This window comes from Nipponia nippon, unplaced genomic scaffold (genome assembly GCF_047370975.1).
Source record: "Nipponia nippon isolate SJK-2023a ecotype South Korea unplaced genomic scaffold, ASM4737097v1 scaffold_83, whole genome shotgun sequence".
In the NCBI taxonomy this organism is placed as follows: Eukaryota; Metazoa; Chordata; class Aves; order Pelecaniformes; family Threskiornithidae; genus Nipponia; species Nipponia nippon.
The window spans coordinates 144,572-171,632 of record NW_028262406.1 but is presented as its reverse complement, the minus strand read 5'-3'; the positions used below and the strand labels follow the sequence as shown (position 1 = coordinate 171,632).

The window sequence follows — 27,061 nt, the reverse complement described above, 5'->3', positions numbered from 1 at the left end:
GGGGTTTCCTGCGTCCTTTGTTTGTGCTTGTGAAGCCGCAAGTCAGGAATTAGCCGTTGAGAGCCAGGGGCCGAAACTCGAATTCAGGGCTGTTCCCCGAGTGGAGGCTGCTTTGGCCGTGACAGGGCCCAGCTGCAGCCCTGTCCTCCGAAGGCCAAGGCTGGGAAGAAGAGGTAGGAGGAGGAAGAAGGGGCAGCAGGTCAGCACGTGGTCGAGGGCCCCTGCTCAAAGCAGGGGGAGCGAGAGCGGGTGGCCCACGTGCGTGTCCCGACGGGCCTGCAGGGCTGTGCGGGCAGCAGCCGGTGTTAGCAAAATGGATTGTTTGCATTTTCTTTTCTTGCCGTTTGTGCGTGGGCAGCGGCAAGAAGGCAGCGGAAGCGCACGCTAGCTAAAACCCCTTGCATTGTCAGCGATAAAGGTGCCTTGGAGCTGGGAGCCCGAGAAGGACCCCGTGTTACACTCTTGATTCCTTCTAATGCAATTTGAAGACCTCCCAGGCATTCCTTTTTCCAATGTAGCGAGCCTGTTGGCTTTGGCCGTGACATGCCTTGTTAGCATTCGCCTTTGAGTATTCGTTGACACGGCCCCGCCCGTGCAAGTGCACTTCATGCTTTGTGTTTTGCCCCGGTGCCCTTCCTTCATCGTGCGAATCCTCTGACGCCATAAGGTGGGCATTTCTTACCCGATCTTGCTCCTCTAGCCCCTTTAGGTTCGGGCGTTCATTTTTCCAGTCTGCCTCCTGTTTAGAGGCCGCACATTGCTTTGGCCCCACCAGGGTTAGGTTTTGTGAACCTCTTCCCGGCGTCATTCTGCCTCGACCCCCTCTTACTCCACTTCCACCCCTACCTTTCCTTCTACTATTCTGGCCGTTTCTTGCTGCTGCCAGCAAAGATGCTTGCAACTTCCTTCTGTTCTCTGTTGCTCTTTCCTTTCTCTCTCATCCCAGTTAGCGACATAGCCCTGTCCCCATCGACTTTCTGTAACCTTCTCCTTCTCTCCTGCGCCTACTGCCCAAGAAAGACGGTGTTGAACACCCTCCCATTTGCTTCATCATCCGCATTCCAATCCATCCGTTTTCTAGCAGTTTCACACAGCCTCTCCTAGAAAGTAGAGGGGTCCTCATTTTCACTCTGTACCCCCTGATAGAACTTGGCAAGATTTGTAGATCTAGGTACCCCCTGCTTTACCCCACACAAAAGGAACTGCTGATACTGTTTAATCATCAGTCACCCTGCTGCCGTCTTTGGATGCCAGGCAGGTTCTTGTGCAGGCAGAAGACGATCCGGACCCTCCCTGGTGTTTAACCTCATGCTGTCCTCCGGAGCTTTGCCTAACACCATTCCCTTCTCCTCGGGGAGAAGTAAAGTATTAAGCAACACGTGCATATCTTTCCAATCCGCGTTATGATTTTCAGGTGTCGCCTGGACAGGCTTGGATCGCATCAGAAGTCTCATTCCCTATTTGTTCAGAAAGTGCCAAAATATTGGCTGTTGCTTTTGCAAGTTCACTAACTGCTAAGCAAGGAAGAAAGCACCTGGTAAAGGAATGGAAGCCAGCTGGCCGATGAATGAACGGATTGTGGCTTCTTCGATGCCTGTTCCTAGGTGCTCCTATCCGTAGCCCTGCGTTCATTTCATTGACTCTGGTAATGTTAGGGAGAAGCGCACCTAGGGTACAAGTCCCAGAGCAGCTGGGCAGCCCGACTTTCCGTGCCTTGTTTGCACATAGCCAAATTTCCACCAATTCCTTTCCGAAGGCAGAAGCGGTTAGTAGTTTTGCTAATTGGCAAATTGCTGTTTGTGCAGGAGATGAAGAGGCGGGTGAGCGAGAGCGGGTGGCCCCCGTGCGTGTCCCGAGGGGCCTGCAGGGTGGCCGGGCAGCAGCTGGGCGGTGGCCTAGCGAGGCGCTGATGCAACAATGCAGTGGCCCAGCAAGGCGATGATGATGCAAGAATGCGCGCTGGCTCTATATAGCCGCTCGCTGGGAGAGCGGCTGTGGTGGCCACAGCTGGGTGCCTCTGGAGCAAGAGGAGCCAGCGCAGGGTCGGAGCTCTCGGAGAGCTCTTGGAAGGAGCCATGGAGCAGCGTCTCACTGGTGTCATGGGAAACGTGGACGCGGTGCGGAAGAGGGGAGAGGTGAGGAACGGTGCGAAGGAGAGGGCTGATGCCGGGAGCGTGGGACAGGCAGGGCTGCTGTAGGGGCCTGGGGCGTGCGCAGGGAGCTGGGAGGGATGCAGAGGTGGCTGGTCTGGGGAGAGTTTGCAGGGCGTCCTGCCTCGCTGCCCAGCCTGGCTTGCGTCTAAGCAGGTGGGAGGGGTCGGTGCGAAAGGACGCGGCCGTGGGTTGAGGAAGGGATGGGAGCTGTGGGGCCGTGGTGGAGGAAGCAGAGAGCAGCCTTTGACTGGGCCGCTCTTGGCGCTCCGCTTGGTTGGAGTCTTGGGAGAGCCTTTCTAGCAAGTGCCGTGCAGGAGGCTTCTGGAGCTAGCGGCTGAGTGCCGACGAGTGTCTCGTCCCTCTTTGTAGCTCGGGAAGAGGAGACCGTCAGTGTCAGGAGGAGGGAGTGGGCTGCTGGACCTCCCGCTTGGTGTCAAGATCCCTGTGGTGCCTGGCTCCAAGCCTGTCTTCTGCAGGACAAAGCTGGGGGAAAAGGTAAAGGAAGTGGGAAGGGGTAGAAGAGCCAGCCCTCCTCCTTTTTTTGGAGGGAGTAGAGGGGAGGTCGTGGCTGCCTGGCGCGGACCTGCGTTTTAAGGGCTGGGCTTGAACTTTTCAGTCTGAAGGTTCCTTTGAGGTCTGCAGTTCTTGCCGGTGGCCTCGGATGCCTACTGTGCTGGTGGGGTTTGTGTTCTCTCCCCGATCCCAGCCCCGCCCATCCCAGCCCAGCCTGGTGCAGCCTAGCGCGGTCCAGCGTGGCCCTGCAGTCTGGCTGTGGGGTTCTGTGTGCCTTCCGAAGGCTGGAGAAGAGTGTGGGTCTTGCAAGTACCTTCCCCTTTTGACAAGCGCTGCTGTCTCCTGCCTCCTTCCTAGTCTGGGCAATGTCTCTTACAGCTTCAGCAGCCCTCTGGTTATTTCAATCTGGGAGATCCATGCTGCCGCCAGCTGAGCACGGAATACAACAGCCTGCATGACCCGCATCTGCGGGCCTACCACAATCGCAAGGACAACCTGCGGAGGCTGAAGAGAGAGGGTTCCATCACCAGTGATGGCAAAGTAGGTTTGGAGGTGGGGCTGCTAAAAGCAGCGCTCATCAAGCGGGGTTCCCAGAGCGCTTGCTGCAGCCGGCTGTTGCTGTCAGAGGGCCCAGGGCTGTGGGGCTGGTTTTGCTGGGAGCAGAAGTGGCGGCAGCATCCCTCGGGCAAGTCGCAGTCCTGCTCTTCTCCGTCCGCCCCGCGCTGCCCGAGTGTTGAGGAGGCAGCCGGCGTGAGGCGTGGCGCTGGGGCGAGGAGCACCGCTGAGCCCTGGCGGCGGGGGAGTCAGGGTCCCCGGCAGCGAGGAAGGGAGGGGAGGGGAGGGGAGGGTGTGGAGAGGAGCAGCTCCTGGGTTTGGTGTGTTTTGGGGAAGAGAGTCTACGTAGGTGGGTTGAGAGTTGTTGGGGGATATCTCCCCTCCTCTCTCCCTAGGTGGTTTGCACTCTGAAGGAGTTCAATGAGTACAGGCAGTACCTGACCACGCTGAAGCTGGAGGCAGAGAAAATGTTTGTGCGAGAGGAGGTAGGCAAAGCGGCGTGTTGGTGGACCCCTGTGAGCGGCACGGTGCCAAAGGCTGGGGCTTTACTTGCGGCCTCTGGCAAGTAAAGGGGAGGCGGTCAGTGCAGCAGAGGCGAGGGCTGTGCGGCTGGGCCAGGCGCTGTGGCAGGGAAAGGAGTACCGGGCTGCGAGCTGGGGTAGCGCAGGGTGCCGGGGTGCGGATGGGCAGGAAAGTCACGTGGAAGCCCGCGGAGTGCCGAGGGAAGCATTTCTCTTGGGCCCTCGTGGCGTGGCCGAAGCAGAGCGGTGTCCTGGGCCCGCGGGAGGCCTGAGCGCGCAGGGGCGTGAGCGCTCGTGCAGGCAACAGCAAGCCACAGCCTGGTGTCACCTTTCAGAAGAAGCTTCGTCAAGAGCTGGCGCAATTAGAGGATGGCTGGGAAGTGCCGGGAGGGACTGATGTTTCTCGCCTGCGAGAGTGGCTGCTGCGGGAGCAAAGAAAGAGTTTGCCAGGTGGCGAGAGGCAGAGGAGGCAGAGGTAAGCAAAGGGCAAGCGAGGGTTGCTCTTGAAGGGGGTGCGTGGTCCCTGAGAGAAGTCCTGGAGCGTCCTTGTTGCAGTAAACAAGCAAAGCCCGTCGGTGGAAGGGGGCGTTGGCGGCTGCGAACACGTTGGCGCAGTCTGCGTTTGGAGCCTTGGAGTGGCATGTGGAAGCTGCTGCGGGGTCTAGTGGAGCAAAGCAAGCCGGAGCAGGCTGATGGGAGTGTCTGAGCGGAAACTGGCTCCTTCTCAGCTGCCTTCTTTCTCTTGACAGGCACCTGACTGGGCTCAAGAAGCGGATTGAAAGACTGGAGGCTCTTGAAAAAGAGCAACGCCTCCTCCGGCAGGTCGAGTGCCAGCAGCAGCAGCAGCTGGGAGAGAGGAGACAGCCAGGCACGCGGAGCAGGTCTGAGAAGTCCGCTGTCAAAGGGAAGGCGGTGAGTAGGAGCCGGGTGGATGCAGGGGGCCGCCTCTGCTGTGCGGCAGCTCGCTGGTACCCGGGCCTCAGGAGAGGGTGCTGCCCCCCCCCCCCCAGGCGCTGGGGGCTTGCAAGCGGTGCCTGGTTGCTGAGGAGGTGGTGCGTGGCTGGTGTGTGCGTTTGCGGGTGGCTGTCAGAGAGCAAGAAGCGGTCGCTTTCCTTCCTGTGTCCCTCGGACTCGAGGCACTGTCCCTTTCTGCCTGTGCCTGGGCACTCTCAGTGGCCGCTTCTGCACGCAGACTGGCACATTTAACATGAACGTGTGAGGTGCACTCAATGGCCGCACGGTCCCTGGTGCTGGTTTTGCATCTGGTTGCAAAGCTCTGGTTGCAAAGTTGCAGCGTCGCTGAAGCTGACAGTGGTGGTGCTTGGGCTTTGTTGGGCTGGTTTTCTCTTCAAGGAGGTCTTGGATTAGCTTAGCGGAGAGCCTGCTGTTGCCCTGTTCTCCTTAGTGGGGGCCCCGCTAACTGTTGCCCAGGTCCATCCCCTGCAACAGCGTGTCGGGAAGCGTTTGCCGGTGGTGTGGGGTGGTATGGACGCCAGGGTGAAGGGTTAAGCTCCTTCTGCCGTGGCAGCCAGGCTGTCAAGCTGCAAAAGAGCAAATGACGGGAGAGGACAATTTGAGGCCGCTGCCTGGCTCTGTTCTTGACTCGCGCCTTCTTGCCCAGTTTGCCCGAGGCTGGCAGCCCACGGTGGACTTTGAGAGTGCCTCCGGTCCCAAGGATGTTTCCTTGGGCTGGCAGCCAAGAGCCAGGCGCCACAAGAAAAAGGATGGTTTCCTTTTCTGCTCGGAAAAGCAGCGTTCTTGGCGTTTGGCCTCGCAAAGGGGCCAAGGGGCCACCCTCGTGCAGGGCAGCAGTTTCCCAGGAGTGCGTGGGACCCGTGGCAGAAGAGCCTGGAGCCAAGAGCGTGGCGCAGTACCTTCCACGGCTTTGCCTCCGCTCTTCAACTGTGCGCAGCGTCTCCCGCGGCTGGAGCGAAGGAGCGCGTTGGAAGTAGCGTCCCGTGGGGGGCCTGCTGTGCCCTGGGGCCTGTCCTCTGGCCACGATCAGCGGTAGCCAGGCAGGCAGTAGCTTGCAGTTCAGGGCCCCCGGCAGCTGGTTGAGCGTGCCGAGGTGCGGGCGGAAGGGGCTAGAGCACCCTTTGCTCTAAGGAAAATGTCACGTGCTTGATTCTGAGAAGTGCCCCCAGCACTTGTCTCCTGGCCGCGGGAGAGCCGCAAGCTGCGTGGGCCAGGTGGCCTAGAGAGAAGGCCTAGAGAGAAGTGTTTCAAGCTTGACTGGTAGGGACTCGTGTGGGCAGGCGTCTTGTGAGGAGGAAGAGGAAAGCAAAGGGAGGTGAAGGACCACGTTGACTCATCAAGTGCTCCTCATTGTAGTGTCCGAAGCGTGCCGGAGAAGAAGCGCCTAAGAGCATAGAGGCTGCGCTGCTGCGGGCTGCGCTGGCAGAAGACCAGGAGCTCAAAGAGGTGGCTGAGAGCATGGTCGAGGAAGTGCTGGAGCGGGTGAAGGCGCTGGCTCAGTGCGTCCACGTCTTGAGGAGGGCTCCCCGTGAGGTCAGCGGAAGGTTGTTTGGCAGTGCCAGAGAGGCAGAGCCTTTGGACGCTTGTCCCGCGGATGGCCGGGAGAAAATGAGAGTGGTGGCTGGAGAGATTGTGGCGACCGTGCTGGAGAGGTTTGGGGAGCTTTTGGCATCGTGGAGGTGTGCTGCAGCTGAGGCAGGGCCGTCAGGCAGGCGGGGGAGGCGGAAGTAGCAGCTTCCGAGAGAGCATCTTGGCGGTCCTGTCTTGAGCAAAGGACCAAAGAGGCCATTGCAAGTGTTAGGTCCACCTTGTCATCGTTTGTAGCTTCTCAGTTTGAAGAGGACTTTTGCTGTGAGTTTTCTGAGATCCTGAAGCTTCAGGGCGTGAGAGAAGGACAAGGATCACGCAGAGGCTGGGAAGAGCAGCTGCCAGAAGCAAGCAAGAGAGCAAAGTTGCCCGTGTTGCAACCGCTGCAAAACGGTGCTGCCGTCTCCCGAGTGAGTCGTGAGCTTGCCGAGGAGAGCATCCAAAAGGCCATCTGCAGAGTTCAGCAGCTGGATGCGGAATTGATGGGCTATGCCCGAAGCGTTGTGCTTGAAGTTGTGGCAACCGTGAGGAAGAAGTTAGAGGCAGAAAGGAAGGGCAAGGAAGACTCGGCGACGCTTCCAGCAAGGAAGGTCTTGCCACCTCTCCGTCTGCCTGCAACAGTCAGGCCTTCAGAGGCAGCAGGCGAATTGAAAGAGGAGAGGTCAGCTCCTCTCCTCCCACCTGTCCTGCGAGGCCCTGAGCGAGATGCTCGCCGGGCACCGGAAGACCTGCCAAAGTCCGTGGATGACACCTGCGGAGCCCCAGCAAGGTCTTCAGTGCCCGCGTGTGAAAGTGTGCGTATCCTGAGGGCGGGGAGCACGGCAGGCAGCCTCCCCTGCACGGGCGCGCAGTTTCCGAGGCAGCCCGTGCCTCCAGCGGGTCCGAAGCCCCCTAGGCAGGCAGGAGCATGGCGCAGACCGGTGCGTTTAAAGCTGCTCCTGGAGGAGCCCGTGCAGCCCGAGTCATTGAAGAGGGCGGTAGCTGGGAGCCTTGTGGAGGGTGTCCTGAGGAGGCGTGCGGCTCCAGGGCCAGAGAGCGCGCGGGCAGCTCCCCCAGGCAGAGAATAAAGAGTTTTCTCCCAGGGGCTTGCTTGTGCCTGTCTTTATTCATGCCAGGCCATAGTGTGCCTGGGCGTTTTCCCTGCCATGTTTTCCCTCGCCTGTCTCCCTCCTACAGCCTCGGTCAGGCTAAGACGCAGTTTGACAGGGCATCTGCAGTAGGGAAGAGAAGAGCAGGCAGCGCTTTTGCCTTGTTGAGAAAGCTTTGTGGCCGGGCTAGCTGAGGGGCTGGTGAAGCTCTGTAAAGCTATACTCCTGCCTTCTGTGAGTGGGATCTGTAGGTGCTGTTGAAGGCTGGCGCCTTGTTCTGGGCATTTCTTCTCTCGTCCCATCAAGTGCTCCTGATGGGCCTTTGGGTTCCCACCCAGGGCCCGCTTTTGGTGTCCCATGAAGGGAGCGCCCTTCAGCTTTTCATCTTGCCTAGCCCCCTGCTCTTCTCCTCTTGTCTCCTCGAGGCGCCTCTGTTTGCCTTTCCGTGGGCCCTAGGGCCCAGCGTGGGCCTTTTGGGGCAAGCGAGGGGCCACCAAAGGGCCTTCCGGTGCCTCCCAAGGCCCTCCATTTCCGTGTGCCCTTTGGTGCGGCCTGGAGCTGCAGATGTGGTGCGGCCCAGAGCCCTGGGTGTGCCTTTGGGTGGGCAGGCCGAGCCCTTTGCATGCCTCTGGGTCGCCACCAGGGCCCTGCGTCTGCCTTTCTCTCTGCCCTTGTGTCCTGTTTTCCCCTCCAGACTGGCTGGAGTGGGCTCCCAGCCCGTCCTCTACAGGAGAAAGGTGGGGGATGTGCGGGGCACACATGGCGGTTGGGGGGGCGGGGCGGGGGGCCGCCTGTGGAGGTCGGCCTAGGAGGCGCCGCGGGCCAGAGGCCGGAGGGGGCTTCAGTTGGTTCTTGCTTATTTTCAGCATTCTTTGTTTCGGACGATTCCGGTAACATGTACCCTGAGCCTGAGGAAAGGGGAGGAGAGGGGTTTCCTGCGTCCTTTGTTTGTGCTTGTGAAGCCGCAAGTCAGGAATTAGCCGTTGAGAGCCAGGGGCCGAAACTCGAATTCAGGGCTGTTCCCCGAGTGGAGGCTGCTTTGGCCGTGACAGGGCCCAGCTGCAGCCCTGTCCTCCGAAGGCCAAGGCTGGGAAGAAGAGGTAGGAGGAGGAAGAAGGGGCAGCAGGTCAGCACGTGGTCGAGGGCCCCTGCTCAAAGCAGGGGGAGCGAGAGCGGGTGGCCCACGTGCGTGTCCCGACGGGCCTGCAGGGCTGTGCGGGCAGCAGCCGGTGTTAGCAAAATGGATTGTTTGCATTTTCTTTTCTTGCCGTTTGTGCGTGGGCAGCGGCAAGAAGGCAGCGGAAGCGCACGCTAGCTAAAACCCCTTGCATTGTCAGCGATAAAGGTGCCTTGGAGCTGGGAGCCCGAGAAGGACCCCGTGTTACACTCTTGATTCCTTCTAATGCAATTTGAAGACCTCCCAGGCATTCCTTTTTCCAATGTAGCGAGCCTGTTGGCTTTGGCCGTGACATGCCTTGTTAGCGTTCGCCTTTGAGTATTCGTTGACACGGCCCCCCCGTGCAAGTGCACTTCATGCTTTGTGTTTTGCCCCGGTGCCCTTCCTTCATCGTGCGAATCCTCTGACGCCATAAGGTGGGCATTTCTTACCCGATCTTGCTCCTCTAGCCCCTTTAGGTTCGGGCGTTCATTTTTCCAGTCTGCCTCCTGTTTAGAGGCCGCACATTGCTTTGGCCCCACCAGGGTTAGGTTTTGTGAACCTCTTCCCGGCGTCATTCTGCCTCGACCCCCTCTTACTCCACTTCCACCCCTACCTTTCCTTCTACTATTCTGGCCGTTTCTTGCTGCTGCCAGCAAAGATGCTTGCAACTTCCTTCTGTTCTCTGTTGCTCTTTCCTTTCTCTCTCATCCCAGTTAGCGACATAGCCCTGTCCCCATCGACTTTCTGTAACCTTCTCCTTCTCTCCTGCGCCTACTGCCCAAGAAAGACGGTGTTGAACACCCTCCCATTTGCTTCATCATCCGCATTCCAATCCATCCGTTTTCTAGCAGTTTCACACAGCCTCTCCTAGAAAGTAGAGGGGTCCTCATTTTCACTCTGTACCCCCTGATAGAACTTGGCAAGATTTGTAGATCTAGGTACCCCCTGCTTTACCCCACACAAAAGGAACTGCTGATACTGTTTAATCATCAGTCACCCTGCTGCCGTCTTTGGATGCCAGGCAGGTTCTTGTGCAGGCAGAAGACGATCCGGACCCTCCCTGGTGTTTAACCTCATGCTGTCCTCCGGAGCTTTGCCTAACACCATTCCCTTCTCCTCGGGGAGAAGTAAAGTATTAAGCAACACCTGCATATCTTTCCAATCCGCGTTATGATTTTCAGGTGTCGCCTGGACAGGCTTGGATCGCATCAGAAGTCTCATTCCCTATTTGTTCAGAAAGTGCCAAAATATTGGCTGTTGCTTTTGCAAGTTCACTAACTGCTAAGCAAGGAAGAAAGCACCTGGTAAAGGAATGGAAGCCAGCTGGCCGATGAATGAACGGATTGTGGCTTCTTCGATGCCTGTTCCTAGGTGCTCCTATCCGTAGCCCTGCGTTCATTTCATTGACTCTGGTAATGTTAGGGAGAAGCGCACCTAGGGTACAAGTCCCAGAGCAGCTGGGCAGCCCGACTTTCCGTGCCTTGTTTGCACATAGCCAAATTTCCACCAATTCCTTTCCGAAGGCAGAAGCGGTTAGTAGTTTTGCTAATTGGCAAATTGCTGTTTGTGCAGGAGATGAAGAGGCGGGTGAGCGAGAGCGGGTGGCCCCCGTGCGTGTCCCGAGGGGCCTGCAGGGTGGCCGGGCAGCAGCTGGGCGGCGGCCTAGCGAGGCGCTGATGCAACAATGCAGTGGCCCAGCAAGGCGATGATGATGCAAGAATGCGCGCTGGCTCTATATAGCCACTCGCTGGGAGAGCGGCTGTAGTGGCCACAGCTGGGTGCCTCTGGAGCAAGAGGAGCCAGCGCAGGGTCGGAGCTCTCGGAGAGCTCTTGGAAGGAGCCATGGAGCAGCGTCTCACTGGTGTCATGGGAAACGTGGACGCGGTGCGGAAGAGGGGAGAGGTGAGGAACGGTGCGAAGGAGAGGGCTGATGCCGGGAGCGTGGGACAGGCAGGGCTGCTGTGGGGGCCTGGGGCGTGCGCAGGGAGCTGGGAGGGATGCAGAGGTGGCTGGTCTGGGGAGAGTTTGCAGGGCGTCCTGCCTCGCTGCCCAGCCTGGCTTGCGTCTAAGCAGGTGGGAGGGGTCGGTGCGAAAGGACGCGGCCGTGGGTTGAGGAAGGGATGGGAGCTGTGGGGCCGTGGTGGAGGAAGCAGAGAGCAGCCTTTGACTGGGCCGCTCTTGGCGCTCCGCTTGGTTGGAGTCTTGGGAGAGCCTTTCTAGCAAGTGCCGTGCAGGAGGCTTCTGGAGCTAGCGGCTGAGTGCCGACGAGTGTCTCGTCCCTCTTTGTAGCTCGGGAAGAGGAGACCGTCAGTGTCAGGAGGAGGGAGTGGGCTGCTGGACCTCCCGCTTGGTGTCAAGATCCCTGTGGTGCCTGGCTCCAAGCCTGTCTTCTGCAGGACAAAGCTGGGGGAAAAGGTAAAGGAAGTGGGAAGGGGTAGAAGAGCCAGCCCTCCTCCTTTTTTTGGAGGGAGTAGAGGGGAGGTCGTGGCTGCCTGGCGCGGACCTGCGTTTTAAGGGCTGGGCTTGAACTCTTCAGTCTGAAGGTTCCTTTGAGGTCTGCAGTTCTTGCCGGTGGCCTCGGATGCCTACTGTGCTGGTGGGGTTTGTGTTCTCTCCCCGATCCCAGCCCCGCCCATCCCAGCCCAGCCTGGTGCAGCCTAGCGCGGTCCAGCGTGGCCCTGCAGTCTGGCTGTGGGGTTCTGTGTGCCTTCCGAAGGCTGGAGAAGAGTGTGGGTCTTGCAAGTACCTTCCCCTTTTGACAAGCGCTGCTGTCTCCTGCCTCCTTCCTAGTCTGGGCAATGTCTCTTACAGCTTCAGCAGCCCTCTGGTTATTTCAATCTGGGAGATCCATGCTGCCGCCAGCTGAGCACGGAATACAACAGCCTGCATGACCCGCATCTGCGGGCCTACCACAATCGCAAGGACAACCTGCGGAGGCTGAAGAGAGAGGGTTCCATCACCAGTGATGGCAAAGTAGGTTTGGAGGTGGGGCTGCTAAAAGCAGCGCTCATCAAGCGGGGTTCCCAGAGCGCTTGCTGCAGCCGGCTGTTGCTGTCAGAGGGCCCAGGGCTGTGGGGCTGGTCTTGCTGGGAGCAGAAGTGGCGGCAGCATCCCTCGGGCAAGTCGCAGTCCTGCTCTTCTCCGTCCGCCCCGCGCTGCCCGAGTGTTGAGGAGGCAGCCGGCGTGAGGCGTGGCGCTGGGGCGAGGAGCACCGCTGAGCCCTGGCGGCGGGGGGAGTCAGGGTCCCCGGCAGCGAGGAAGGGAGGGGAGGGGAGGGGAGGGTGTGGAGAGGAGCAGCTCCTGGGTTTGGTGTGTTTTGGGGAAGAGAGTCTACGTAGGTGGGTTGAGAGTTGTTGGGGGATATCTCCCCTCCTCTCTCCCTAGGTGGTTTGCACTCTGAAGGAGTTCAATGAGTACAGGCAGTACCTGACCACGCTGAAGCTGGAGGCAGAGAAAATGTTTGTGCGAGAGGAGGTAGGCAAAGCGGCGTGTTGGTGGACCCCTGTGAGCGGCACGGTGCCAAAGGCTGGGGCTTTACTTGCGGCCTCTGGCAAGTAAAGGGGAGGCGGTCAGTGCAGCAGAGGCGAGGGCTGTGCGGCTGGGCCAGGCGCTGTGGCAGGGAAAGGAGTACCGGGCTGCGAGCTGGGGTAGCGCAGGGTGCCGGGGTGCGGATGGGCAGGAAAGTCACGTGGAAGCCCGCGGAGTGCCGAGGGAAGCATTTCTCTTGGGCCCTCGTGGCGTGGCCGAAGCAGAGCGGTGTCCTGGGCCCGCGGGAGGCCTGAGCGCGCAGGGGCGTGAGCGCTCGTGCAGGCAACAGCAAGCCACAGCCTGGTGTCACCTTTCAGAAGAAGCTTCGTCAAGAGCTGGCGCAATTAGAGGATGGCTGGGAAGTGCCGGGAGGGACTGATGTTTCTCGCCTGCGAGAGTGGCTGCTGCGGGAGCAAAGAAAGAGTTTGCCAGGTGGCGAGAGGCAGAGGAGGCAGAGGTAAGCAAAGGGCAAGCGAGGGTTGCTCTTGAAGGGGGTGCGTGGTCCCTGAGAGAAGTCCTGGAGCGTCCTTGTTGCAGTAAACAAGCAAAGCCCGTCGGTGGAAGGGGGCGTTGGCGGCTGCGAACACGTTGGCGCAGTCTGCGTTTGGAGCCTTGGAGTGGCATGTGGAAGCTGCTGCGGGGTCTAGTGGAGCAAAGCAAGCCGGAGCAGGCTGATGGGAGTGTCTGAGCGGAAACTGGCTCCTTCTCAGCTGCCTTCTTTCTCTTGACAGGCACCTGACTGGGCTCAAGAAGCGGATTGAAAGACTGGAGGCTCTTGAAAAAGAGCAACGCCTCCTCCGGCAGGTCGAGTGCCAGCAGCAGCAGCAGCTGGGAGAGAGGAGACAGCCAGGCACGCGGAGCAGGTCTGAGAAGTCCGCTGTCAAAGGGAAGGCGGTGAGTAGGAGCCGGGTGGATGCAGGGGGCCGCCTCTGCTGTGCGGCAGCTCGCTGGTACCCGGGCCTCAGGAGAGGGTGCTGCCCCCCCCCCCCCCCCCTCAGGCGCTGGGGGCTTGCAAGCGGTGCCTGGTTGCTGAGGAGGTGGTGCGTGGCTGGTGTGTGCGTTTGCGGGTGGCTGTCAGAGAGCAAGAAGCGGTCGCTTTCCTTCCTGTGTCCCTCGGACTCGAGGCACTGTCCCTTTCTGCCTGTGCCTGGGCACTCTCAGTGGCCGCTTCTGCACGCAGACTGGCACATTTAACATGAACGTGTGAGGTGCACTCAATGGCCGCACGGTCCCTGGTGCTGGTTTTGCATCTGGTTGCAAAGCTCTGGTTGCAAAGTTGCAGCGTCGCTGAAGCTGACAGTGGTGGTGCTTGGGCTTTGTTGGGCTGGTTTTCTCTTCAAGGAGGTCTTGGATTAGCTTAGCGGAGAGCCTGCTGTTGCCCTGTTCTCCTTAGTGGGGGCCCCGCTAACTGTTGCCCAGGTCCATCCCCTGCAACAGCGTGTCGGGAAGCGTTTGCCGGTGGTGTGGGGTGGTATGGACGCCAGGGTGAAGGGTTAAGCTCCTTCTGCCGTGGCAGCCAGGCTGTCAAGCTGCAAAAGAGCAAATGACGGGAGAGGACAATTTGAGGCCGCTGCCTGGCTCTGTTCTTGACTCGCGCCTTCTTGCCCAGTTTGCCCGAGGCTGGCAGCCCACGGTGGACTTTGAGAGTGCCTCCGGTCCCAAGGATGTTTCCTTGGGCTGGCAGCCAAGAGCCAGGCGCCACAAGAAAAAGGATGGTTTCCTTTTCTGCTCGGAAAAGCAGCGTTCTTGGCGTTTGGCCTCGCAAAGGGGCCAAGGGGCCACCCTCGTGCAGGGCAGCAGTTTCCCAGGAGTGCGTGGGACCCGTGGCAGAAGAGCCTGGAGCCAAGAGCGTGGCGCAGTACCTTCCACGGCTTTGCCTCCGCTCTTCAACTGTGCGCAGCGTCTCCCGCGGCTGGAGCGAAGGAGCGCGTTGGAAGTAGCGTCCCGTGGGGGGGCCTGCTGTGCCCTGGGGCCTGTCCTCTGGCCACGATCAGCGGTAGCCAGGCAGGCAGTAGCTTGCAGTTCAGGGCCCCCGGCAGCTGGTTGAGCGTGCCGAGGTGCGGGCGGAAGGGGCTAGAGCACCCTTTGCTCTAAGGAAAATGTCACGTGCTTGATTCTGAGAAGTGCCCCCAGCACTTGTCTCCTGGCCGCGGGAGAGCCGCAAGCTGCGTGGGCCAGGTGGCCTAGAGAGAAGGCCTAGAGAGAAGTGTTTCAAGCTTGACTGGTAGGGACTCGTGTGGGCAGGCGTCTTGTGAGGAGGAAGAGGAAAGCAAAGGGAGGTGAAGGACCACGTTGACTCATCAAGTGCTCCTCATTGTAGTGTCCGAAGCGTGCCGGAGAAGAAGCGCCTAAGAGCATAGAGGCTGCGCTGCTGCGGGCTGCGCTGGCAGAAGACCAGGAGCTCAAAGAGGTGGCTGAGAGCATGGTCGAGGAAGTGCTGGAGCGGGTGAAGGCGCTGGCTCAGTGCGTCCACGTCTTGAGGAGGGCTCCCCGTGAGGTCAGCGGAAGGTTGTTTGGCAGTGCCAGAGAGGCAGAGCCTTTGGACGCTTGTCCCGCGGATGGCCGGGAGAAAATGAGAGTGGTGGCTGGAGAGATTGTGGCGACCGTGCTGGAGAGGTTTGGGGAGCTTTTGGCATCGTGGAGGTGTGCTGCAGCTGAGGCAGGGCCGTCAGGCAGGCGGGGGAGGCGGAAGTAGCAGCTTCCGAGAGAGCATCTTGGCGGTCCTGTCTTGAGCAAAGGACCAAAGAGGCCATTGCAAGTGTTAGGTCCACCTTGTCATCGTTTGTAGCTTCTCAGTTTGAAGAGGACTTTTGCTGTGAGTTTTCTGAGATCCTGAAGCTTCAGGGCGTGAGAGAAGGACAAGGATCACGCAGAGGCTGGGAAGAGCAGCTGCCAGAAGCAAGCAAGAGAGCAAAGTTGCCCGTGTTGCAACCGCTGCAAAACGGTGCTGCCGTCTCCCGAGTGAGTCGTGAGCTTGCCGAGGAGAGCATCCAAAAGGCCATCTGCAGAGTTCAGCAGCTGGATGCGGAATTGATGGGCTATGCCCGAAGCGTTGTGCTTGAAGTTGTGGCAACCGTGAGGAAGAAGTTAGAGGCAGAAAGGAAGGGCAAGGAAGACTCGGCGACGCTTCCAGCAAGGAAGGTCTTGCCACCTCTCCGTCTGCCTGCAACAGTCAGGCCTTCAGAGGCAGCAGGCGAATTGAAAGAGGAGAGGTCAGCTCCTCTCCTCCCACCTGTCCTGCGAGGCCCTGAGCGAGATGCTCGCCGGGCACCGGAAGACCTGCCAAAGTCCGTGGATGACACCTGCGGAGCCCCAGCAAGGTCTTCAGTGCCCGCGTGTGAAAGTGTGCGTATCCTGAGGGCGGGGAGCACGGCAGGCAGCCTCCCCTGCACGGGCGCGCAGTTTCCGAGGCAGCCCGTGCCTCCAGCGGGTCCGAAGCCCCCTAGGCAGGCAGGAGCATGGCGCAGACCGGTGCGTTTAAAGCTGCTCCTGGAGGAGCCCGTGCAGCCCGAGTCATTGAAGAGGGCGGTAGCTGGGAGCCTTGTGGAGGGTGTCCTGAGGAGGCGTGCGGCTCCAGGGCCAGAGAGCGCGCGGGCAGCTCCCCCAGGCAGAGAATAAAGAGTTTTCTCCCAGGGGCTTGCTTGTGCCTGTCTTTATTCATGCCAGGCCATAGTGTGCCTGGGCGTTTTCCCTGCCATGTTTTCCCTCGCCTGCCTCCCTCCTACAGCCTCGGTCAGGCTAAGACGCAGTTTGACAGGGCATCTGCAGTAGGGAAGAGAAGAGCAGGCAGCGCTTTTGCCTTGTTGAGAAAGCTTTGTGGCCGGGCTAGCTGAGGGGCTAGTGAAGCTCTGTAAAGCTATACTCCTGCCTTCTGTGAGTGGGATCTGTAGGTGCTGTTGAAGGCTGGCGCCTTGTTCTGGGCATTTCTTCTCTCGTCCCATCAAGTGCTCCTGATGGGCCTTTGGGTTCCCACCCAGGGCCCGCTTTTGGTGTCCCATGAAGGGAGCGCCCTTCAGCTTTTCATCTTGCCTAGCCCCCTGCTCTTCTCCTCTTGTCTCCTCGAGGCGCCTCTGTTTGCCTTTCCGTGGGCCCTAGGGCCCAGCGTGGGCCTTTTGGGGCAAGCGAGGGGCCACCAAAGGGCCTTCCGGTGCCTCCCAAGGCCCTCCATTTCCGTGTGCCCTTTGGTGCGGCCTGGAGCTGCAGATGTGGTGCGGCCCAGAGCCCTGGGTGTGCCTTTGGGTGGGCAGGCCGAGCCCTTTGCATGCCTCTGGGTCGCCACCAGGGCCCTGCGTCTGCCTTTCTCTCTGCCCTTGTGTCCTGTTTTCCCCTCCAGACTGGCTGGAGTGGGCTCCCAGCCCGTCCTCTACAGGAGAAAGGTGGGGGATGTGCGGGGCACACATGGCGGTTGGGGGGGCGGGGCGGGGGGCCGCCTGTGGAGGTCGGCCTAGGAGGCGCCGCGGGCCAGAGGCCGGAGGGGGCTTCAGTTGGTTCTTGCTTATTTTCAGCATTCTTTGTTTCGGACGATTCCGGTAACATGTACCCTGAGCCTGAGGAAAGGGGAGGAGAGGGGTTTCCTGCGTCCTTTGTTTGTGCTTGTGAAGCCGCAAGTCAGGAATTAGCCGTTGAGAGCCAGGGGCCGAAACTCGAATTCAGGGCTGTTCCCCGAGTGGAGGCTGCTTTGGCCGTGACAGGGCCCAGCTGCAGCCCTGTCCTCCGAAGGCCAAGGCTGGGAAGAAGAGGTAGGAGGAGGAAGAAGGGGCAGCAGGTCAGCACGTGGTCGAGGGCCCCTGCTCAAAGCAGGGGGAGCGAGAGCGGGTGGCCCACGTGCGTGTCCCGACGGGCCTGCAGGGCTGTGCGGGCAGCAGCCGGTGTTAGCAAAATGGATTGTTTGCATTTTCTTTTCTTGCCGTTTGTGCGTGGGCAGCGGCAAGAAGGCAGCGGAAGCGCACGCTAGCTAAAACCCCTTGCATTGTCAGCGATAAAGGTGCCTTGGAGCTGGGAGCCCGAGAAGGACCCCGTGTTACACTCTTGATTCCTTCTAATGCAATTTGAAGACCTCCCAGGCATTCCTTTTTCCAATGTAGCGAGCCTGTTGGCTTTGGCCGTGACATGCCTTGTTAGCGTTCGCCTTTGAGTATTCGTTGACACGGCCCCCCCCGTGCAAGTGCACTTCATGCTTTGTGTTTTGCCCCGGTGCCCTTCCTTCATCGTGCGAATCCTCTGACGCCATAAGGTGGGCATTTCTTACCCGATCTTGCTCCTCTAGCCCCTTTAGGTTCGGGCGTTCATTTTTCCAGTCTGCCTCCTGTTTAGAGGCCGCACATTGCTTTGGCCCCACCAGGGTTAGGTTTTGTGAACCTCTTCCCGGCGTCATTCTGCCTCGACCCCCTCTTACTCCACTTCCACCCCTACCTTTCCTTCTACTATTCTGGCCGTTTCTTGCTGCTGCCAGCAAAGATGCTTGCAACTTCCTTCTGTTCTCTGTTGCTCTTTCCTTTCTCTCTCATCCCAGTTAGCGACATAGCCCTGTCCCCATCGACTTTCTGTAACCTTCTCCTTCTCTCCTGCGCCTACTGCCCAAGAAAGACGGTGTTGAACACCCTCCCATTTGCTTCATCATCCGCATTCCAATCCATCCGTTTTCTAGCAGTTTCACACAGCCTCTCCTAGAAAGTAGAGGGGTCCTCATTTTCACTCTGTACCCCCTGATAGAACTTGGCAAGATTTGTAGATCTAGGTACCCCCTGCTTTACCCCACACAAAAGGAACTGCTGATACTGTTTAATCATCAGTCACCCTGCTGCCGTCTTTGGATGCCAGGCAGGTTCTTGTGCAGGCAGAAGACGATCCGGACCCTCCCTGGTGTTTAACCTCATGCTGTCCTCCGGAGCTTTGCCTAACACCATTCCCTTCTCCTCGGGGAGAAGTAAAGTATTAAGCAACACCTGCATATCTTTCCAATCCGCGTTATGATTTTCAGGTGTCGCCTGGACAGGCTTGGATCGCATCAGAAGTCTCATTCCCTATTTGTTCAGAAAGTGCCAAAATATTGGCTGTTGCTTTTGCAAGTTCACTAACTGCTAAGCAAGGAAGAAAGCACCTGGTAAAGGAATGGAAGCCAGCTGGCCGATGAATGAACGGATTGTGGCTTCTTCGATGCCTGTTCCTAGGTGCTCCTATCCGTAGCCCTGCGTTCATTTCATTGACTCTGGTAATGTTAGGGAGAAGCGCACCTAGGGTACAAGTCCCAGAGCAGCTGGGCAGCCCGACTTTCCGTGCCTTGTTTGCACATAGCCAAATTTCCACCAATTCCTTTCCGAAGGCAGAAGCGGTTAGTAGTTTTGCTAATTGGCAAATTGCTGTTTGTGCAGGAGATGAAGAGGCGGGTGAGCGAGAGCGGGTGGCCCCCGTGCGTGTCCCGAGGGGCCTGCAGGGTGGCCGGGCAGCAGCTGGGCGGCGGCCTAGCGAGGCGCTGATGCAACAATGCAGTGGCCCAGCAAGGCGATGATGATGCAAGAATGCGCGCTGGCTCTATATAGCCGCTCGCTGGGAGAGCGGCTGTAGTGGCCACAGCTGGGTGCCTCTGGAGCAAGAGGAGCCAGCGCAGGGTCGGAGCTCTCGGAGAGCTCTTGGAAGGAGCCATGGAGCAGCGTCTCACTGGTGTCATGGGAAACGTGGACGCGGTGCGGAAGAGGGGAGAGGTGAGGAACGGTGCGAAGGAGAGGGCTGATGCCGGGAGCGTGGGACAGGCAGGGCTGCTGTGGGGGCCTGGGGCGTGCGCAGGGAGCTGGGAGGGATGCAGAGGTGGCTGGTCTGGGGAGAGTTTGCAGGGCGTCCTGCCTCGCTGCCCAGCCTGGCTTGCGTCTAAGCAGGTGGGAGGGGTCGGTGCGAAAGGACGCGGCCGTGGGTTGAGGAAGGGATGGGAGCTGTGGGGCCGTGGTGGAGGAAGCAGAGAGCAGCCTTTGACTGGGCCGCTCTTGGCGCTCCGCTTGGTTGGAGTCTTGGGAGAGCCTTTCTAGCAAGTGCCGTGCAGGAGGCTTCTGGAGCTAGCGGCTGAGTGCCGACGAGTGTCTCGTCCCTCTTTGTAGCTCGGGAAGAGGAGACCGTCAGTGTCAGGAGGAGGGAGTGGGCTGCTGGACCTCCCGCTTGGTGTCAAGATCCCTGTGGTGCCTGGCTCCAAGCCTGTCTTCTGCAGGACAAAGCTGGGGGAAAAGGTAAAGGAAGTGGGAAGGGGTAGAAGAGCCAGCCCTCCTCCTTTTTTTGGAGGGAGTAGAGGGGAGGTCGTGGCTGCCTGGCGCGGACCTGCGTTTTAAGGGCTGGGCTTGAACTTTTCAGTCTGAAGGTTCCTTTGAGGTCTGCAGTTCTTGCCGGTGGCCTCGGATGCCTACTGTGCTGGTGGGGTTTGTGTTCTCTCCCCGATCCCAGCCCCGCCCATCCCAGCCCAGCCTGGTGCAGCCTAGCGCGGTCCAGCGTGGCCCTGCAGTCTGGCTGTGGGGTTCTGTGTGCCTTCCGAAGGCTGGAGAAGAGTGTGGGTCTTGCAAGTACCTTCCCCTTTTGACAAGCGCTGCTGTCTCCTGCCTCCTTCCTAGTCTGGGCAATGTCTCTTACAGCTTCAGCAGCCCTCTGGTTATTTCAATCTGGGAGATCCATGCTGCCGCCAGCTGAGCACGGAATACAACAGCCTGCATGACCCGCATCTGCGGGCCTACCACAATCGCAAGGACAACCTGCGGAGGCTGAAGAGAGAGGGTTCCATCACCAGTGATGGCAAAGTAGGTTTGGAGGTGGGGCTGCTAAAAGCAGCGCTCATCAAGCGGGGTTCCCAGAGCGCTTGCTGCAGCCGGCTGTTGCTGTCAGAGGGCCCAGGGCTGTGGGGCTGGTTTTGCTGGGAGCAGAAGTGGCGGCAGCATCCCTCGGGCAAGTCGCAGTCCTGCTCTTCTCCGTCCGCCCCGCGCTGCCCGAGTGTTGAGGAGGCAGCCGGCGTGAGGCGTGGTGCTGGGGCGAGGAGCACCGCTGAGCCCTGGCGGCGGGGGGAGTCAGGGTCCCCGGCAGCGAGGAAGGGAGGGGAGGGGAGGGGAGGGTGTGGAGAGGAGCAGCTCCTGGGTTTGGTGTGTTTTGGGGAAGAGAGTCTACGTAGGTGGGTTGAGAGTTGTTGGGGGATATCTCCCCTCCTCTCTCCCTAGGTGGTTTGCACTCTGAAGGAGTTCAATGAGTACAGGCAGTACCTGACCACGCTGAAGCTGGAGGCAGAGAAAATGTTTGTGCGAGAGGAGGTAGGCAAAGCGGCGTGTTGGTGGACCCCTGTGAGCGGCACGGTGCCAAAGGCTGGGGCTTTACTTGCGGCCTCTGGCAAGTAAAGGGGAGGCGGTCAGTGCAGCAGAGGCGAGGGCTGTGCGGCTGGGCCAGGCGCTGTGGCAGGGAAAGGAGTACCGGGCTGCGAGCTGGGGTAGCGCAGGGTGCCGGGGTGCGGATGGGCAGGAAAGTCACGTGGAAGCCCGCGGAGTGCCGAGGGAAGCATTTCTCTTGGGCCCTCGTGGCGTGGCCGAAGCAGAGCGGTGTCCTGGGCCCGCGGGAGGCCTGAGCGCGCAGGGGCGTGAGCGCTCGTGCAGGCAACAGCAAGCCACAGCCTGGTGTCACCTTTCAGAAGAAGCTTCGTCAAGAGCTGGCGCAATTAGAGGATGGCTGGGAAGTGCCGGGAGGGACTGATGTTTCTCGCCTGTGAGAGTGGCTGCTGTGGGAGCAAAGAAAGAGTTTGCCAGGTGGCGAGAGGCAGAGGAGGCAGAGGTAAGCAAAGGGCAAGCAAGGGTTGCTCTTGAAGGGGGTGCGTGGTCCCTGAGAGAAGTCCTGGAGCGTCCTTGTTGCAGTAAACAAGCAAAGCCCGTCGGTGGAAGGGGGCGTTGGCGGCTGCGAACACGTTGGCGCAGTCTGCGTTTGGAGCCTTGGAGTGGCATGTGGAAGCTGCTGCGGGGTCTAGTGGAGCAAAGCAAGCCGGAGCAGGCTGATGGGAGTGTCTGAGCGGAAACTGGCTCCTTCTCAGCTGCCTTCTTTCTCTTGACAGGCACCTGACTGGGCTCAAGAAGCGGATTGAAAGACTGGAGGCTCTTGAAAAAGAGCAACGCCTCCTCCGGCAGGTCGAGTGCCAGCAGCAGCAGCAGCAGCAGCTGGGAGAGAGGAGACAGCCAGGCACGCGGAGCAGGTCTGAGAAGTCCGCTGTCAAAGGGAAGGCGGTGAGTAGGAGCCGGGTGGATGCAGGGGGCCGCCTCTGCTGTGCGGCAGCTCGCTGGTACCCGGGCCTCAGGAGAGGGTGCTGCCCCCACCCCTCAGGCGCTGGGGGCTTGCAAGCGGTGCCTGGTTGCTGAGGAGGTGGTGCGTGGCTGGTGTGCGCGTTTGCGGGTGGCTGTCAGAGAGCAAGAAGCGGTCGCTTTCCTTCCTGTGTCCCTCGGACTCGAGGCACTGTCCCTTTCTGCCTGTGCCTGGGCACTCTCAGTGGCCGCTTCTGCACGCAGACTGGCACATTTAACATGAACGTGTGAGGTGCACTCAATGGCCGCACGGTCCCTGGTGCTGGTTTTGCATCTGGTTGCAAAGCTCTGGTTGCAAAGTTGCAGCGTCGCTGAAGCTGACAGTGGTGGTGCTTGGGCTTTGTTGGGCTGGTTTTCTCTTCAAGGAGGTCTTGGATTAGCTTAGCGGAGAGCCTGCTGTTGCCCTGTTCTCCTTAGTGGGGGCCCCGCTAACTGTTGCCCAGGTCCATCCCCTGCAACAGCGTGTCGGGAAGCGTTTGCCGGTGGTGTGGGGTGGTATGGACGCCAGGGTGAAGGGTTAAGCTCCTTCTGCCGTGGCAGCCAGGCTGTCAAGCTGCAAAAGAGCAAATGACGGGAGAGGACAATTTGAGGCCGCTGCCTGGCTCTGTTCTTGACTCGCGCCTTCTTGCCCAGTTTGCCCGAGGCTGGCAGCCCACGGTGGACTTTGAGAGTGCCTCCGGTCCCAAGGATGTTTCCTTGGGCTGGCAGCCAAGAGCCAGGCGCCACAAGAAAAAGGATGGTTTCCTTTTCTGCTCGGAAAAGCAGCGTTCTTGGCGTTTGGCCTCGCAAAGGGGCCAAGGGGCCACCCTCGTGCAGGGCAGCAGTTTCCCAGGAGTGCGTGGGACCCGTGGCAGAAGAGCCTGGAGCCAAGAGCGTGGCGCAGTACCTTCCACGGCTTTGCCTCCGCTCTTCAACTGTGCGCAGCGTCTCCCGCGGCTGGAGCGAAGGAGCGCGTTGGAAGTAGCGTCCCGTGTGGGGCCTGCTGTGCCCTGGGGCCTGTCCTCTGGCCACGATCAGCGGTAGCCAGGCAGGCAGTAGCTTGCAGTTCAGGGCCCCCGGCAGCTGGTTGAGCGTGCCGAGGTGCGGGCGGAAGGGGCTAGAGCACCCTTTGCTCTAAGGAAAATGTCACGTGCTTGATTCTGAGAAGTGCCCCCAGCACTTGTCTCCTGGCCGCGGGAGAGCCGCAAGCTGCGTGGGCCAGGTGGCCTAGAGAGAAGGCCTAGAGAGAAGTGTTTCAAGCTTGACTGGTAGGGACTCGTGTGGGCAGGCGTCTTGTGAGGAGGAAGAGGAAAGCAAAGGGAGGTGAAGGACCACGTTGACTCATCAAGTGCTCCTCATTGTAGTGTCCGAAGCGTGCCGGAGAAGAAGCGCCTAAGAGCATAGAGGCTGCGCTGCTGCGGGCTGCGCTGGCAGAAGACCAGGAGCTCAAAGAGGTGGCTGAGAGCATGGTCGAGGAAGTGCTGGAGCGGGTGAAGGCGCTGGCTCAGTGCGTCCACGTCTTGAGGAGGGCTCCCCGTGAGGTCAGCGGAAGGTTGTTTGGCAGTGCCAGAGAGGCAGAGCCTTTGGACGCTTGTCCCGCGGATGGCCGGGAGAAAATGAGAGTGGTGGCTGGAGAGATTGTGGCGACCGTGCTGGAGAGGTTTGGGGAGCTTTTGGCATCGTGGAGGTGTGCTGCAGCTGAGGCAGGGCCGTCAGGCAGGCGGGGGAGGCGGAAGTAGCAGCTTCCGAGAGAGCATCTTGGCGGTCCTGTCTTGAGCAAAGGACCAAAGAGGCCATTGCAAGTGTTAGGTCCACCTTGTCATCGTTTGTAGCTTCTCAGTTTGAAGAGGACTTTTGCTGTGAGTTTTCTGAGATCCTGAAGCTTCAGGGCGTGAGAGAAGGACAAGGATCACGCAGAGGCTGGGAAGAGCAGCTGCCAGAAGCAAGCAAGAGAGCAAAGTTGCCCGTGTTGCAACCGCTGCAAAACGGTGCTGCCGTCTCCCGAGTGAGTCGTGAGCTTGCCGAGGAGAGCATCCAAAAGGCCATCTGCAGAGTTCAGCAGCTGGATGCGGAATTGATGGGCTATGCCCGAAGCGTTGTGCTTGAAGTTGTGGCAACCGTGAGGAAGAAGTTAGAGGCAGAAAGGAAGGGCAAGGAAGACTCGGCGACGCTTCCAGCAAGGAAGGTCTTGCCACCTCTCCGTCTGCCTGCAACAGTCAGGCCTTCAGAGGCAGCAGGCGAATTGAAAGAGGAGAGGTCAGCTCCTCTCCTCCCACCTGTCCTGCGAGGCCCTGAGCGAGATGCTCGCCGGGCACCGGAAGACCTGCCAAAGTCCGTGGATGACACCTGCGGAGCCCCAGCAAGGTCTTCAGTGCCCGCGTGTGAAAGTGTGCGTATCCTGAGGGCGGGGAGCACGGCAGGCAGCCTCCCCTGCACGGGCGCGCAGTTTCCGAGGCAGCCCGTGCCTCCAGCGGGTCCGAAGCCCCCTAGGCAGGCAGGAGCATGGCGCAGACCGGTGCGTTTAAAGCTGCTCCTGGAGGAGCCCGTGCAGCCCGAGTCATTGAAGAGGGCGGTAGCTGGGAGCCTTGTGGAGGGTGTCCTGAGGAGGCGTGCGGCTCCAGGGCCAGAGAGCGCGCGGGCAGCTCCCCCAGGCAGAGAATAAAGAGTTTTCTCCCAGGGGCTTGCTTGTGCCTGTCTTTATTCATGCCAGGCCATAGTGTGCCTGGGCGTTTTCCCTGCCATGTTTTCCCTCGCCTGCCTCCCTCCTACAGCCTCGGTCAGGCTAAGACGCAGTTTGACAGGGCATCTGCAGTAGGGAAGAGAAGAGCAGGCAGCGCTTTTGCCTTGTTGAGAAAGCTTTGTGGCCGGGCTAGCTGAGGGGCTAGTGAAGCTCTGTAAAGCTATACTCCTGCCTTCTGTGAGTGGGATCTGTAGGTGCTGTTGAAGGCTGGCGCCTTGTTCTGGGCATTTCTTCTCTCGTCCCATCAAGTGCTCCTGATGGGCCTTTGGGTTCCCACCCAGGGCCCGCTTTTGGTGTCCCATGAAGGGAGCGCCCTTCAGCTTTTCATCTTGCCTAGCCCCCTGCTCTTCTCCTCTTGTCTCCTCGAGGCGCCTCTGTTTGCCTTTCCGTGGGCCCTAGGGCCCAGCGTGGGCCTTTTGGGGCAAGCGAGGGGCCACCAAAGGGCCTTCCGGTGCCTCCCAAGGCCCTCCATTTCCGTGTGCCCTTTGGTGCGGCCTGGAGCTGCAGATGTGGTGCGGCCCAGAGCCCTGGGTGTGCCTTTGGGTGGGCAGGCCGAGCCCTTTGCATGCCTCTGGGTCGCCACCAGGGCCCTGCGTCTGCCTTTCTCTCTGCCCTTGTGTCCTGTTTTCCCCTCCAGACTGGCTGGAGTGGGCTCCCAGCCCGTCCTCTACAGGAGAAAGGTGGGGGATGTGCGGGGCACACATGGCGGTTGGGGGGGCGGGGCGGGGGGCCGCCTGTGGAGGTCGGCCTAGGAGGCGCCGCGGGCCAGAGGCCGGAGGGGGCTTCAGTTGGTTCTTGCTTATTTTCAGCATTCTTTGTTTCGGACGATTCCGGTAACATGTACCCTGAGCCTGAGGAAAGGGGAGGAGAGGGGTTTCCTGCGTCCTTTGTTTGTGCTTGTGAAGCCGCAAGTCAGGAATTAGCCGTTGAGAGCCAGGGGCCGAAACTCGAATTCAGGGCTGTTCCCCGAGTGGAGGCTGCTTTGGCCGTGACAGGGCCCAGCTGCAGCCCTGTCCTCCGAAGGCCAAGGCTGGGAAGAAGAGGTAGGAGGAGGAAGAAGGGGCAGCAGGTCAGCACGTGGTCGAGGGCCCCTGCTCAAAGCAGGGGGAGCGAGAGCGGGTGGCCCACGTGCGTGTCCCGACGGGCCTGCAGGGCTGTGCGGGCAGCAGCCGGTGTTAGCAAAATGGATTGTTTGCATTTTCTTTTCTTGCCGTTTGTGCGTGGGCAGCGGCAAGAAGGCAGCGGAAGCGCACGCTAGCTAAAACCCCTTGCATTGTCAGCGATAAAGGTGCCTTGGAGCTGGGAGCCCGAGAAGGACCCCGTGTTACACTCTTGATTCCTTCTAATGCAATTTGAAGACCTCCCAGGCATTCCTTTTTCCAATGTAGCGAGCCTGTTGGCTTTGGCCGTGACATGCCTTGTTAGCGTTCGCCTTTGAGTATTCGTTGACACGGGCTCCCCCGTGCAAGTGCACTTCATGCTTTGTGTTTTGCCCCGGTGCCCTTCCTTCATCGTGCGAATCCTCTGACGCCATAAGGTGGGCATTTCTTACCCGATCTTGCTCCTCTAGCCCCTTTAGGTTCGGGCGTTCATTTTTCCAGTCTGCCTCCTGTTTAGAGGCCGCACATTGCTTTGGCCCCACCAGGGTTAGGTTTTGTGAACCTCTTCCCGGCGTCATTCTGCCTCGACCCCCTCTTACTCCACTTCCACCCCTACCTTTCCTTCTACTATTCTGGCCGTTTCTTGCTGCTGCCAGCAAAGATGCTTGCAACTTCCTTCTGTTCTCTGTTGCTCCTTCCTTTCTCTCTCATCCCAGTTAGCGACATAGCCCTGTCCCCATCGACTTTCTGTAACCTTCTCCTTCTCTCCTGCGCCTACTGCCCAAGAAAGACGGTGTTGAACACCCTCCCATTTGCTTCATCATCCGCATTCCAATCCATCCGTTTTCTAGCAGTTTCACACAGCCTCTCCTAGAAAGTAGAGGGGTCCTCATTTTCACTCTGTACCCCCTGATAGAACTTGGCAAGATTTGTAGATCTAGGTACCCCCTGCTTTACCCCACACAAAAGGAACTGCTGATACTGTTTAATCATCAGTCACCCTGCTGCCGTCTTTGGATGCCAGGCAGGTTCTTGTGCAGGCAGAAGACGATCCGGACCCTCCCTGGTGTTTAACCTCATGCTGTCCTCCGGAGCTTTGCCTAACACCATTCCCTTCTCCTCGGGGAGAAGTAAAGTATTAAGCAACACCTGCATATCTTTCCAATCCGCGTTATGATTTTCAGGTGTCGCCTGGACAGGCTTGGATCGCATCAGAAGTCTCATTCCCTATTTGTTCAGAAAGTGCCAAAATATTGGCTGTTGCTTTTGCAAGTTCACTAACTGCTAAGCAAGGAAGAAAGCACCTGGTAAAGGAATGGAAGCCAGCTGGCCGATGAATGAACGGATTGTGGCTTCTTCGATGCCTGTTCCTAGGTGCTCCTATCCGTAGCCCTGCGTTCATTTCATTGACTCTGGTAATGTTAGGGAGAAGCACACCTAGGGTACAAGTCCCAGAGCAGCTGGGCAGCCCGACTTTCCGTGCCTTGTTTGCACATAGCCAAATTTCCACCAATTCCTTTCCGAAGGCAGAAGCGGTTAGTAGTTTTGCTAATTGGCAAATTGCTGTTTGTGCAGGAGATGAAGAGGCGGGTGAGCGAGAGCGGGTGGCCCCCGTGCGTGTCCCGAGGGGCCTGCAGGGTGGCCGGGCAGCAGCTGGGCGGCGGCCTAGCGAGGCGCTGATGCAACAATGCAGTGGCCCAGCAAGGCGATGATGATGCAAGAATGCGCGCTGGCTCTATATAGCCGCTCGCTGGGAGAGCGGCTGTGGTGGCCACAGCTGGGTGCCTCTGGAGCAAGAGGAGCCAGCGCAGGGTCGGAGCTCTCGGAGAGCTCTTGGAAGGAGCCATGGAGCAGCGTCTCA

The 27,061-nt window shown here is 59.5% G+C and overlaps 2 protein-coding genes across 2 annotated transcripts in view; both read left to right on the top strand.

Moving 5' to 3' along the window:
• Positions 1–26,880, top strand: part of LOC148050416 (uncharacterized) — a 44,359-nt gene extending 17,479 nt beyond the window's left edge. Inside the window, exons 12-27 of the mRNA XM_087742822.1 lie at positions 2,523–2,648; positions 3,045–3,206; positions 3,617–3,706; positions 4,078–4,217; positions 4,492–4,654; positions 10,841–10,966; positions 11,363–11,524; positions 11,936–12,025; positions 12,397–12,536; positions 12,811–12,973; positions 19,168–19,293; positions 19,690–19,851; positions 20,263–20,352; positions 20,805–20,863; positions 21,138–21,306; positions 26,776–26,880. Coding sequence (XP_087598948.1) covers positions 2,523–2,648; positions 3,045–3,206; positions 3,617–3,706; positions 4,078–4,217; positions 4,492–4,654; positions 10,841–10,966; positions 11,363–11,524; positions 11,936–12,025; positions 12,397–12,536; positions 12,811–12,973; positions 19,168–19,293; positions 19,690–19,851; positions 20,263–20,352; positions 20,805–20,863; positions 21,138–21,306; positions 26,776–26,880 — 2,073 coding nt within the window. The remainder of the gene's footprint in view (positions 1–2,522; positions 2,649–3,044; positions 3,207–3,616; positions 3,707–4,077; positions 4,218–4,491; positions 4,655–10,840; positions 10,967–11,362; positions 11,525–11,935; positions 12,026–12,396; positions 12,537–12,810; positions 12,974–19,167; positions 19,294–19,689; positions 19,852–20,262; positions 20,353–20,804; positions 20,864–21,137; positions 21,307–26,775) is intronic.
• Positions 21,326–24,022, top strand: LOC148050417 (uncharacterized). Its single transcript, XM_087742820.1, is given in 3 exon segments — positions 21,326–21,445; positions 22,725–23,082; positions 23,085–24,022. Coding segments are annotated over 3 exon segments (1,416 nt in total).
• Positions 26,881–27,061: the final 181 nt, after the last annotated feature.